Genomic DNA, 12,449 nt, shown 5'->3' with positions numbered 1-12,449 from the left:
GCCCATTAACCCTCTGAATGGCATACATACACAATCCATATCTCAATTGTCTCAAGGCTTAAATAGCCTTTATCCTGTCTCCTCCCCTTCATCTACACTGATTGAAGTGGATTTAACAAGTGACATCAATAAGGGATCATAGCTTTCACCAGGATTCACCTGGTCAGTCTATGTCATGGAAAGAGCAAGTGTTCTTAATGTGTATAGCCTAGTGAGCAATATATTTGGCACATCAAATCGCAATACAAGCGCAGTATCGAATTGCAATACATATCTTATCGACACCTAAATATCATGATAATATCGTAAGGTCCCTGGCAATTCCCAGCCCTAATTCATGTACACACACGAACACTCCCCTACTCACGCTTACATCTATACACACACCCGCTACTGCGATATACCACAGCTGGGTGTGTGTTGGTGACAAGGGGGTTAACGTTACTAAGCCTTGATGGCCCAAGGTCCAAGGGGGTTAACCGTGTAAAGCCATGACATTCGAACAGACGCACATGAGCGACAGTGATTTACTGACCGAGTCTCCAACTAAAGGAAAGAGTCAGTGTGCGTGTATGTGTGTGTGTATGCATGCTTGCGTGTATGCGCGAGTATAGTGCATATGTGTGCGTACAGTACACCATATTGTGATGTCACGAGAGGCTGTGTCCTGGAGGGACGTTACATCCCCCTGAGATGGCTGCAAACCCAGACAGCTATGGCTCCATCTGCTGGTATGGTCGGGAACTCCAACCCTCTATGGCCAATCTTCCCACGCAGCTGAAACCAATCAGGAGCTGATGAGCTGAAGGTTTGTTGAAGGGAAGAGACACGGTCTCCAAGCTGGGCTCTCTGGAGGACAAGAGTGCTGCACGTCCACTTCCATGAGGAATATAAGGATTTGGAGATACTTACCTTTGGGAAATACTCACCTTTGGATATATGCACCTGTGGAAATACGTGTGGGACATTTGGAAGGACGTTTTGCTGGGTTGGCCACTAGCTGCAACGTGGAATACAGTAAGACTGGGGAAAAGTTATTTGAGCGAGTGAGAGTTATGCTTTTGGATGTGGAAGAGACATCCCTGAACTGTTAACCCTTAAAGAGCCACAAGAGAACAGAATTGTGTTATAATTTCGTTAGTTTCCCAAGACCTTTAATAAAATCCTTGTTTTGATTGAACCTGGGCTCCTTGCACTACTTGAGCAATCCCGCTGAAAGCTGTGTAGCCTCTCGTGACGTCACAGATGGTGGAGAATACGGGCACGCTCAAGCGTTAATAGTGCATGTCAGAGGAGGATACCGAAGGTTTGATCACCCAGTTTTCCAAGTTGGCCGTAGGCTCCCCGCCGACTGAAATGGAGGACATATTGAAAGCCCTTGTTGCTGGCCAGCAAGCCCAGATGCAAGCAAACGTGGCTCTCTTGGAGGAGCAAAAGAAAGCCAACCTTCTGAAGGCAGAGGAATTGCAGTTGCAGAGACAGAGGGTTGTCCAAAATACCCGCCCAATAAAGGCAAGTGACTTTATATCTAAGATGGGAGCTACCGATGACATTGAGGCATACCTGCATGCATTTGAGGCCACGGCCACTAGGGAAGCCTGGCCCAAGCAACAGTGGGTTGGTCTGTTAGCCCCTTCCTAACCGGGGAATCGCTGAATGCTGTCCGGGACCTGGGCCCTGACCAGGTTACTGACTATGATGCCCTGAAGTCTGAGATCCTCAGCAGATATGGACTCACAAGGTTTGGTATGGCCCAGCGCTTTCACAGTTGGACCTTCCAACCAGACCAACCTCCTCGGGCGCAGATGCATGAACTTGTCCGAATCGCAAGGAAATGGCTGGATCCGCAGAGGAATACAGCAGCGGCGGTGGTGGAGGCCGTTGTGGTGGATCGTTACCTACGCGCCCTGCCTTATGAGGCAAAACGGTTCATCAGTCAACAGGCCTTGACCACGGCTGATCTGACCGTGGAAGCTGTGGAAAAGTACCAGGCCACAGCGGAGATGCTGAATGCTTCCCGGAAAAACCCCAGGAGTGCGGCCCCACCACAAATGGGGAAAACCCGTCCAAAGGACCCCAAGGTCTCGAACCCCGCCGCGTCAGGACTTATCCCGGCTCCAGGGGGAGCCAGAAACCAGGCGGGTCCAAGAAGAGTACACCAGGAGGGGGAACCTCGACAGTGTTACCGGTGTGGGGAGATGGGACATATCTCCTGGCAGTGTGGGAAACCAGCCGATGAACCTATGCCCACTGCGGAGTCCCTGGTCCTAGAGTTGGAGGAGTTGAAGAGAGAGCAGTCTGGCAAGCACCACGGCAATGCGGACGCCCTCTCCCGGCGTGATGCCTTCTTCGCTGCCTTTACCCCGACGAGGACGTCGGTCCCGAGGAGGGGGATGTGTGATGTCACGAGAGGCTGTGTCCTGGAGGGACGTTACATCCCCCTGAGATGGCTGCAAACCCAGACAGCTATGGCTCCATCTGCTGGTATGGTCGGGAACTCCAACCCTCTATGGCCAATCTTCCCACGCAGCTGAAACCAATCAGGAGCTGATGAGCTGAAGGTTTGTTGAAGGGAAGAGACACGGTCTCCAAGCTGGGCTCTCTGGAGGACAAGAGTGCTGCACGTCCACTTCCATGAGGAATATAAGGATTTGGAGATACTTACCTTTGGGAAATACTCACCTTTGGATATATGCACCTGTGGAAATACGTGTGGGACATTTGGAAGGACGTTTTGCTGGGTTGGCCACTAGCTGCAACGTGGAATACAGTAAGACTGGGGAAAAGTTATTTGAGCGAGTGAGAGTTATGCTTTTGGATGTGGAAGAGACATCCCTGAACTGTTAACCCTTAAAGAGCCACAAGAGAACAGAATTGTGTTATAATTTCGTTAGTTTCCCAAGACCTTTAATAAAATCCTTGTTTTGATTGAACCTGGGCTCCTTGCACTACTTGAGCAATCCCGCTGAAAGCTGTGTAGCCTCTCGTGACGTCACAATATGCACGTGTATAGATGACTGCTCACCTGGCTGTCTCCTTCCACTCCATCTCCTGTCCATCGACGGCCAGCAGTTCGTCCAGCTCAGTGAAGAGCTGAGGGGGCGGGGGGCCGTCATCCTCCTCACCCAGGATGAACCTGATCCTCTCTGCTGCTGCAGAGACTGGAAGGGGAGGGGGAGGAGGAAAAGAGAGAGAGCAGAGGAGTGGAGAGAGGAAAAGCAGAGAGGGCGCGGCGAGAGAGAGAGAAAGGGAGCAAAGAGGAGAGAAAGATCACACGAGGGTCTGAGGCTCAGGGGCTAAAGCAAAAAAAATCTCATAACTGAAACGTAAGTCAATCTCAGCTCAAGGGCCATATTGAGATTTTGAAATCGAGGGCCGCGCAGATTTTTTTATGACCGATTTGTTCGTCAAAATCAATTTGCGTGCAAGAAAAAGCACAGTTATTAGAAAATACTGTACATAGGTCTATTTTCATTTCTACATACTTTATCTAGTTTTAGACGTTAAATTGTGTCCTGGAGTGTTTTTTTAACCCCAAATAATAATTCTTCCTCAAACCTCTCATGTCATCCATATGATAGAAATCCGTCACCGTGACGGAGAACTTTAACCCCAGGTCTGAGGTAGGCCTGTGTCAGTAATATCATAGATCACTACTACTGGAGGTCATGTTGTAGTGTGCTCACTGACAGCTCCCATCTGTATGTCATCACATAACAACCCATTATATAAAGACAGGAATAAAATACTAGTAAATAAATGTGATGGTAAATACACGTGTATGTTTCGCTCACTCTACTCTGATCTCCCTGCAGAGCTCCCTAAATCCTAGGAGCAGTGCTTCCAGAATGAGACATACACACTAAGCCAGAGCTGATGGAATGCGTAGCGTGAGGGTAGACAATCACACACCCTGATATACAGACATGTTCCGTGTGCAAGTGCGTTTCAGGAAAACGACTTCCTTCTAAGAACAGGGGTTATGTCTACTTGACACCAGGTGTGTGTGACTACTGAGTCATATCACTTCTAATCTCTCCATGGACAGACTATCTGTTCCGCATAGTTCTGGGTTAACTGGGATTACGTTACTTAAGCAAGACCATAAAATGTCACACAGATAACTTGGTGTGTACATTGAGAGATAGCTTCAGAGAAAGTGTTTTGTTTTTTTAAGGTTAGAGCTGATATACATGAGAGTAAATTCGTCACAAGTACATTTGTGGGAATAGATAGAGTTGTATTGACATCCGCTATCACTTCTATGAATAGGAGGGGGAAAGTTGTGCAACTCCTGTAGAGTCGATGTCACAATGAGGATGTTAAGAAGTCAATCACCAGGCTATTTCTGAAGGAAGAGAGTTTCCTACGGAAGCCATTAATAAGCTCCAAAGACTAACTGACTTACTGACACCTAAGAAACACTCTCACACACCAGAGAGGACTTAAAGGGGCAATCTGCAGTTGCAACATCAATTTTTTGACTTATTAATTAATGATATGTTCCCATTGATACATGCCCCATGAGCTTAGTTCATCTGTCACACCCCATCAGAACCCAAAATAGGAGCTTGTTTTACTCCAATGTTTATAAACAAAGTAAATGTCAACAAACACTGTATAGCCTCAAAAAACTATAATTGTGATATCATGGATGCTCAGTCCTAGCATCACTAGCTCTGTCTATGAATTTGAGAGTGGTTACATTTCTCCAATCACAGCCCTCAGCTTTTTACCGAAACAGGGGTGGGGATGCCACAGTGTTATTGTTTCAACTTCGGATTGTCCCTTTAAGAGCTGCTTTATATAGTTCACAAAATAATGATGAAATAATTAGCTGTGGAAAAGTTTTTTTTAAAGTAAGCTTTTAATCCACAGCTAATCACTTTGTGCTGCATTGGTAGTAGTTGTGCTCTATAAATACAGTTTTCCATTGTTGTAGTTTGTTATATTTATTTATTTTCTAGGACAACTTTGTCCTGTTCCATTAGGAGATGCCCATATACAAAGTCATACTGTATAACTGCTCGAAATAAACAAAGAGGGAATAAATCACAGTGTAAATAAATATCACATATTCCAGACAAGACAAGGGACATACAGAGTTATATTTCCAGTCTTGTATATAGTACACCAGACTGTTAGGTCTCCCTGACATAGACCATACAGACATAAGGGATATTTTCACTAGACTAGAGCATATTAGCCACCCTAAACAAACACACCACACACACACACACACACACACACACACACACACACACACACACACGGCCTTAAGGCAACATTTTGTCCCTCTGATGTCTGCAGTGTGTGTGCATGTACGTGCGTGCATGCTAGCGCTCATACGTGTGTGCCTGTCTGCCCTTAGGTCTTACTCCTGTCTGTCAGACTTTTAGGGCCTGACTTTTACAAGGGAGTGTTTGTTAACGCTGTACAGAACACCAAGCCATTCACCTCATAAATCTACCAACTGGTGTTATCAATAAAAACCGGGGCTTTGTTGATGTTGCACACAACTCTCAAGTGGACGGCTTCACACTGTTGGCCAAAATCAACAGGATTAAGGGGAATTAGCCAGAGGGCAAAACAGCCAGCCATCGGAAAATCCTAGAAGTCTGAGTTTATGTACTGTAGACTTGTAGGGTAGGTGTCTGTGTTATGAGGTTGCACTGTCTGACGCGGTGGCACGTTACCCATACCAGGGTTGAATGGCGGGAACCTGGTTACTGGGATTTATCGCCCAAAACCACTCCCTTTTCCCAGGATAAATACTGCAAGAAACTGGTAAATTATAATACATTATTCATATGAACAGCATGGCATGAAATGGAACTGTTAAATGATATGCAATGTCTAAATCTGGCTTCTCTATGGCCTCTGCATGATGAATCAACGCTCAGGGTGGGGACAGACCCATCTCAGTATGGAGCGCATTTCACAATGCATGTAGACCTATCATCTCTCATCATGGTAACTTTCTTTCTTGTGACAGGTAGGCCTACATTTGCTGCAGAATAGCCTATGCTACACTAATATAAAGACCGAATGCGCGTCTAATTTACCCATCTCCATCTGGCTTTCGGGGATCACCTTGTTTTTCATTGTAAAGATTATATATTTTTGTTTATGCAGCTGCAGGGTTTTAAAACAGCGTATCACTCGAATATCGTTGTTTTAAATCAGTGCACACGCGAGCACGCTCTCGCAGTCTTTCTGTCTCTCCATCAACTCTATTCAAATTGCATCCAAAATAGATAATCCTGTTCTAGATTGATATATAGCCCTATATATAGATGTCCTAGCCTACCTCTTTCAGGAAATACATTCAATGCCGTATTCGCCTTATATTTAGCTAATTAATGATGAGTTATGCATAATAAGCTTCTAACTTATAGCCTGTGTCTCTTGCACAATACGCAGGCACCTGTGCTCCACTGGCCTCTCCTTATAAAACGCTCCTTAGCTCTTGGAGTCCCATGCAGAAAAAGCTAGACTATAATAGTTTGCTGGACATTATTTGTTTTAGCATTTCTTATACCAATAGACTATTCGAAGAGGCTGAAATTCTAGTTCTATATTATTCAAGGAAGTTATTAGAATGATGAAGAAAAGGAAACTTATTTCATTTAATTGTTGAAAGCGAGGAAGGAATAAAGCAAAAATAGAGAGAGAAAGAGGAGGTAGGCTAATAACGTTAGGGGAAATATTATGAAAGGTATATATGCATCAGCTTACTAATTATACAAATAGGCCCTATTATATTTCAAAATTAAAAACAAATTCACTAGCCTATACTTGTAACTTTGTAGGTCGCATGTGCTGCACCAGAAACGCATGTTCTCTCCCTGCTTTATCATGGTTTGAATGATGTACGTAATTCCAGTCCATATAATACAGTATAACACAATACAGTACTGTAATACAGTTCACACTCATAAAGATTAGCCTACTGGAGCTAGTTCCATTTATTTATCCAAGAGAGCATATAGCTAGCTACATCTATGGGCTTTTATGTTTTTCTGTCTTGCGTAATGTGCAGCAGCCTGTATCATAGGCTGTGCTACATGTATTGGATAATGGCACAATCATTTGGGCTTTTTTGGGATTGGGCTCATAAAATGTCGTTAATGTAGGGCTCATAAAATGTATTTAATATATGGCTCATCAGGCTCAGGTAGCATCAGGTTTGAATGTTCATGCTGATCAAAGCTCTAATCAAATCCAGACAAGTTTATATGCATTATAATGTTTTTGAATGACACTTCTGGTTTTGGTGGGAAATACCGGGTTACCCGGGAGAAAAGTGATTTATTCTCAGGATGGAACATTTGTAAAATACTGGGAAAATGTTCAACCCTAGCCCATACCCTTCACACTAGTGAACATGTCTGCACACCTTGTAACTGTCTAGGTCTAGGAGCAGGTAACACGTACATGATGTACTGTAGCATCTGACACCTCCTTTCCTATCCTCTCATACCCTTCACATTTCACATCCCCTGTACACTATTCTCTGACCCTTAAGGGACATACATTTAACTAAGAGTGCAGGCTTTTTTTCCAGCCCTGCACTAAAGCACCTGATTCAACTCATCTTGGTTTTGATGAGTAGTAGATCATGTGAATCATGTGTTTTAGCACTGGGCTGGAATAAAAGCCTGCACAATCTGTAACTGTCTTGGTCTAGGAGCAGGTAGCTAATAGGGGTGTTAGGATTCGCCGATACGCATCGGTCCCCTATTTAAATGTTTAAGATACAAGGTCCGCAGACCCCAAACCGATGAGCATGCATCGGTCAGAAAATCGATTCAAACGTTACGAATCGCCGGTTCACATTTTTTTTGTGCTATTATTAAATCATTTCTACCTTCTACCTTTGGTGACAACTGATGCACTCTCTCCTTCAGTGTCGAACTGCATGTAACTGTGTTGACAGTCATTGCTCTACAAGTCATTTTGCATGCCGAACAACCCCAGGCACTATCAGTAGCCTAGTCAAATTGGGCACTGTGCCTAGCTTTGCGCGATGACCAACGCGAGGTAGGCGGCCTAAAATGCTCAAATGGCTTGCGTGATATTAGGCTTTATTAGTTGAGTGACCACCTTGTCATTTGCCATCTATGTGCTGTTGAAAATAGTGTTTTGCAGCACAACGGCAGAGTCATGTCTTCAGTGTAAAACAAACAATGACTCAATAATCCATGCTTTCTGTTAGTGCTATTTAGTCCGGAAGTTGTGGGCGGAGGTAGCAAGTTGGCTGTCAGAAGTATTACAAATGTAAACATACTTTTCATCCATCTGTCTGCATACTTCAAGATATGGCATATGGGGATGTAGTGAGATATCCGACGGGTTGGACGATTCTCTTCTCATCACTCATCTTGAAAAAACATACACTAAAAACTTGGATATCAATCAATCCGCCATCATTAACTAACACAATGGAAAAATATAATGATTTATTATTTAAATATTGAAAGTGCGTGGGCTACGGAGAGAAACAAAATGGTGAAGTTTCAGGCCATGTGGCGGAAAGTGTATGCGGACGCTGGAGATGGGGTATACGCTAGTGGGTGTGGGCAGGTGTGATGTAGTTGATGTTTGTATGATGTTGTCGTTTTGTATTGTTTCTAAACAATACAATAAAATCGTACAAAAACATATACAGTTGAAATCGGAAGTTTACATACACCTTAGCCAAATACATTTAAACTCAGCTTTTCACAATTCCTGACATTTAATCCTAGTAAAGATTCCCTGTCTTAGGTCAGTTAGGATCACCACATTATTTTAAGAATGTGAAATATCAGAATAATAGTAGAGATAATTATTTTTTTCAGCTTTTATTTCTTTCATCACATTCCCAGTGGGTCAGAAGTTTACATACACTCAATTAGTATTTGGTAGCATTGCCTTTAAATTGTTTAACTTGGGTCAAACATTTCGGGTAGCCTTCCACAAGCTTCAAACAATAAGTTGGGTGAATTTTGGCCCATTCCTCATGAGAGACCTGGTGTAACTGAGTCAGGTTTGTAGGCCTCCTTGCTCGCACACCCTTTTTCAGTTCTGCCCACTCATTTTCTATAGGATTGAGGTCAGGGCTTTGTGATGGCCACTCCAATACCTTGACTTTGTTGTCCTTAAGCCATTTTGCCACAACTTTGGAAGTATGCTTGGGGTCATTGTCCATTTGGAAGACCCATTTGCGACCAAGCTTTAACTTCCTGGCTGATGTCTTGAGATGTTGCTTCAATATATCCACATCATTTTCCTTCCTCATGATGCCATCTATTTTGTGAAGTGCACCAATCCCTCCTGCAGCAAAGCACCCCCACAGCATGATGCTGCCACCCCCGTGCCTCACGGTTGGGATGGTGTTCTTCGGCTTGCAAGCTCTCCTCCTTTTCCCCCCAAACATAACGATGGTCATTATGGCCAAAAAGTTATATTTTTGTTTCGTCAGACCAGAGGACATTTCTCCAAAAAGTACGATCTTTGTCCCCATATGCAGTTGCAAACCGTAGTCTGGCTTTTTTTATGGCGGTTCTGGAGCAGTGGCTTCTTCCGTGCTGAGCGGCCTTTCAGGTTATGTCGATATAGGACTTGTTTCACTGTGGATATAGATACTTTTGTTCCTGTTTCCTCCAGCATCTTCACAAGGTCCTTTGCTGTTGTTCTGCGATTGTTTTTGCACTTTTCGCACAAAAGTACGTTCATCTCTAGGAGACAGAACGCGTCTCCTTCCTGAGCGGTATGACGGCTGCGTGGTCCCATGGTGTTTATAGTTGCGTACTATTGTTTGTACAGATGAACGTGGTAACTTCAGTCATTTGGAAATTGCTCCCAAGGATGAACCAGACTTGTGGAGGTCTACAATTGTTTTCTGAGGTCTTGGCTGATTTCTTTTGATTTTCCCATGATGTCAAGCAAAGAGGCACTGAGTTTGAAGGTAGGCCTTGAATTACATCCACAGGTACACCTCCAATTGACTCAAATGATGTCAATTAGCCTATTAGAAGCATTTAAAGCCATGACATAATTTTCTGGAATTTTCCAAGCTGTTTAAAGGCACAGTCAACTTAGTGTATGTAAACTTCTGACCCACTGGAATTGTGATGCAGTTAATTATAAGTGAAATAATCTGTCTGTAAACAATTGTTGGAAAAATTACTTACTTAAGTAGATGTCCTAACCAACTTGCAAAAACAATAGTTTGTTAACAAGAAATGTGTGGAGTGGTTGAAAAACGAGTTTTAATGATTCCAACACTTAGGTTGGAGACATTAAAAATAGTTTTTCAACCACTCCACAATAACTTCCGACTTCAACTGTGCATTACCAGTCAAAAGTTTGGACACACCTACTCATTCAAGGGTTTCTCTTTATTTGTACTCTTTTCTACATTGTAGAATAATAGTGAAGACATCAAAACTATGAAATAACACATATGAAAAAAGTGTTAAAAAAATCAATATATATTTTATATTTGCAAAGCTGTCATCAAGGCAAAGGGTGTGTCACGCCCTGGCTCTAGGAACTCTTTTATGTTGAGCCACGGTGTGTAGAGTCTATGTTTTGTGTTCATTGTGTCAGTTTCTAGTTCATGTGTTTCTATGTTGGCCGGGGTGGTTCTCAATCAGAGGCAACGTGAATCAGCTGTTGCTTGTTGTCTCTGATTGGGAACCATTCTTAGGCAACCTGTTTGGCACAGTGTATTGTGGGATCTTGTTCCGTGTTGGTTTGTGTATGTACCCAAGGACTTCACGTATCGTTTTGTTGTTTTTGTTCGTGTGGTGAAATATAAATAAAAGATGTTCGCATTCCACGCTGCGCATTGGCCCGTTTCATCAAATGACGATCGTGACAGAAGATCCCACCAATACTGGACCAAGCAGCGTGTTTTGGAGCTAACGCCGGGTAAGGAGATGGAGAAGTTGGCGATGGCCCAGGTGGGCCAATGGTGGTCCTGGGAGGACATGTTCGAGGTTAGAGGACCATGGGCAAAGGTTAAAGCCTTGGCGAGAGAGGAGGTACGGCGCCAACAGTGTCGTCGTCGGACAGGCGAGAGGCAACCCTAAGAAATTTTTAGGGGGGGGCACATGGCATGGATGACGGGGCTGCTGGAGGCAAATAAAGGGCGAGTTTGTGGACGAGGAGAGAAGGCCACCGGGTTACGGGAGCCATTGGTGATTAGAGGGAGGGAAAGTGTAGAGGCACGGCGAGAGGTACTGAAGTGTGTTGCCAGTCCGGTCCGGCCCGTTCCTGATCCCCGTATAAGGCCAGTGGTGTGTGTTCCCAGTGCGGTCCGGCCTGTTCCTGTCGCTCGCACCAAGCCTGTGATGCGCATCGCCAGCCCGGTCCGGCCTGTTCCTGCCCCTCGCACCAAGCCTATGGTGCGCGTCGCCAGCCCGACCCGGCCTGTTCCTGCTCCCCGCACCAAGCCAATGGTGCGCGTCGCCAGCCCGGCCCGGCTGTTCCTGCCCCTCGCACCAACCCAATGGTGCGCGTCGCCAGCCCGACCCGGCCTGTTCCTGCTCCCCGCACCAAGCCTATGGTGCGCGTCGCCAGCCCGGTCCGTTCCTGCTCCCCGCACCAAGCCAGGGGTGCGCGTCGTCAGCCCGGTCCGGCCCATTCCTGCTCCCCGCACCAAGCCTGTGGTGCGCATCGTCAGCCCGGTCCGGCCCATACCTGCTCCCCGCACCAAGCCAATGGTGCGCGTCGCCAGCCCGGCCCGGCCTGTTCCTGCTCCCCGCACCAAGCCTATGGTGCGCGTCGCCAGCCCGGCCCGGCCTGTTCCTGCTCCCGCACCAAGCCAATGGTGCGCGTCACCAGCCCAGCCCGGCCTGTTCCTGCTCCCCGCACCAAGCCTGTGGTGTGCATCGTCAGCCCGGTCCGGCCCGTTTCTGCTCCCCGCACCAAGCCAGGGGTGCGCGTCGTCAGCCCGGTCCGGCCCATTCCTGCTCCCCGCACCAAGCCTGTGGTGCGCATCGTCAGCCTGGTCCGGCCCGTTCCTGCTCCCCGCACCAAGCCAGGGGTGCGCGTCGTCAGCCCGGTCCGGCCCATTCCTGCTCCCCGCACCAAGCCTGTGGTGCGCATCGTCAGCCCGGTACGGAGCATTCCTGCTCCCCGCACCAAGCCTATGGTGCGCTTCGTCAGCCCGGTTCGGCCCGTCCCTGCTCCCCGCCCCAAGCCTGTGGTGCGTCGTCAGTCTGGCACAGCCCGTGCCTGGTTCGCCGGTGCCTGGTCAGGTACCGCTCCACACCGGAGCCTAAGCAATCCGCTCCACCGATGTCCAGTCCAGCTCCAGCCAGCGGGACCAGACCAGGGGCACTACGGGGGGGTTATTAGAGGGTGGTGGTCACGCCCGGAGCCGGATCCGCCTCCGAGGAGGAATGCCCACCCGGCCCTCCCCTGTTCGGTTTATGTTGGCGCGGTCGCAGTCCGCG

The 12,449-nt window shown here is 46.5% G+C and overlaps 1 protein-coding gene across 2 annotated transcripts in view; it reads right to left on the bottom strand.

Moving 5' to 3' along the window:
* Nucleotides 1-12,449, bottom strand: part of LOC121541461 (electrogenic sodium bicarbonate cotransporter 1-like) — an 87,536-nt gene that overhangs the window by 50,447 nt on the left and 24,640 nt on the right. For both annotated transcript variants that reach the window (XM_041850491.2, XM_041850492.2), the window contains exon 4: nt 3,026-3,161. In XM_041850491.2, the coding sequence (XP_041706425.1) occupies nt 3,026-3,161 (136 nt within the window). The remainder of the gene's footprint in view (nt 1-3,025; nt 3,162-12,449) is intronic.

The sequence above is a fragment of the Coregonus clupeaformis genome, chromosome 27 (genome assembly GCF_020615455.1).
Source record: "Coregonus clupeaformis isolate EN_2021a chromosome 27, ASM2061545v1, whole genome shotgun sequence".
Lineage (NCBI taxonomy): Eukaryota > Metazoa > Chordata > Actinopteri > Salmoniformes > Salmonidae > Coregonus > Coregonus clupeaformis.
The sequence above is the reverse complement of the archived record's forward strand: the minus strand, read 5'-3'. Positions and strand labels throughout refer to the sequence as shown.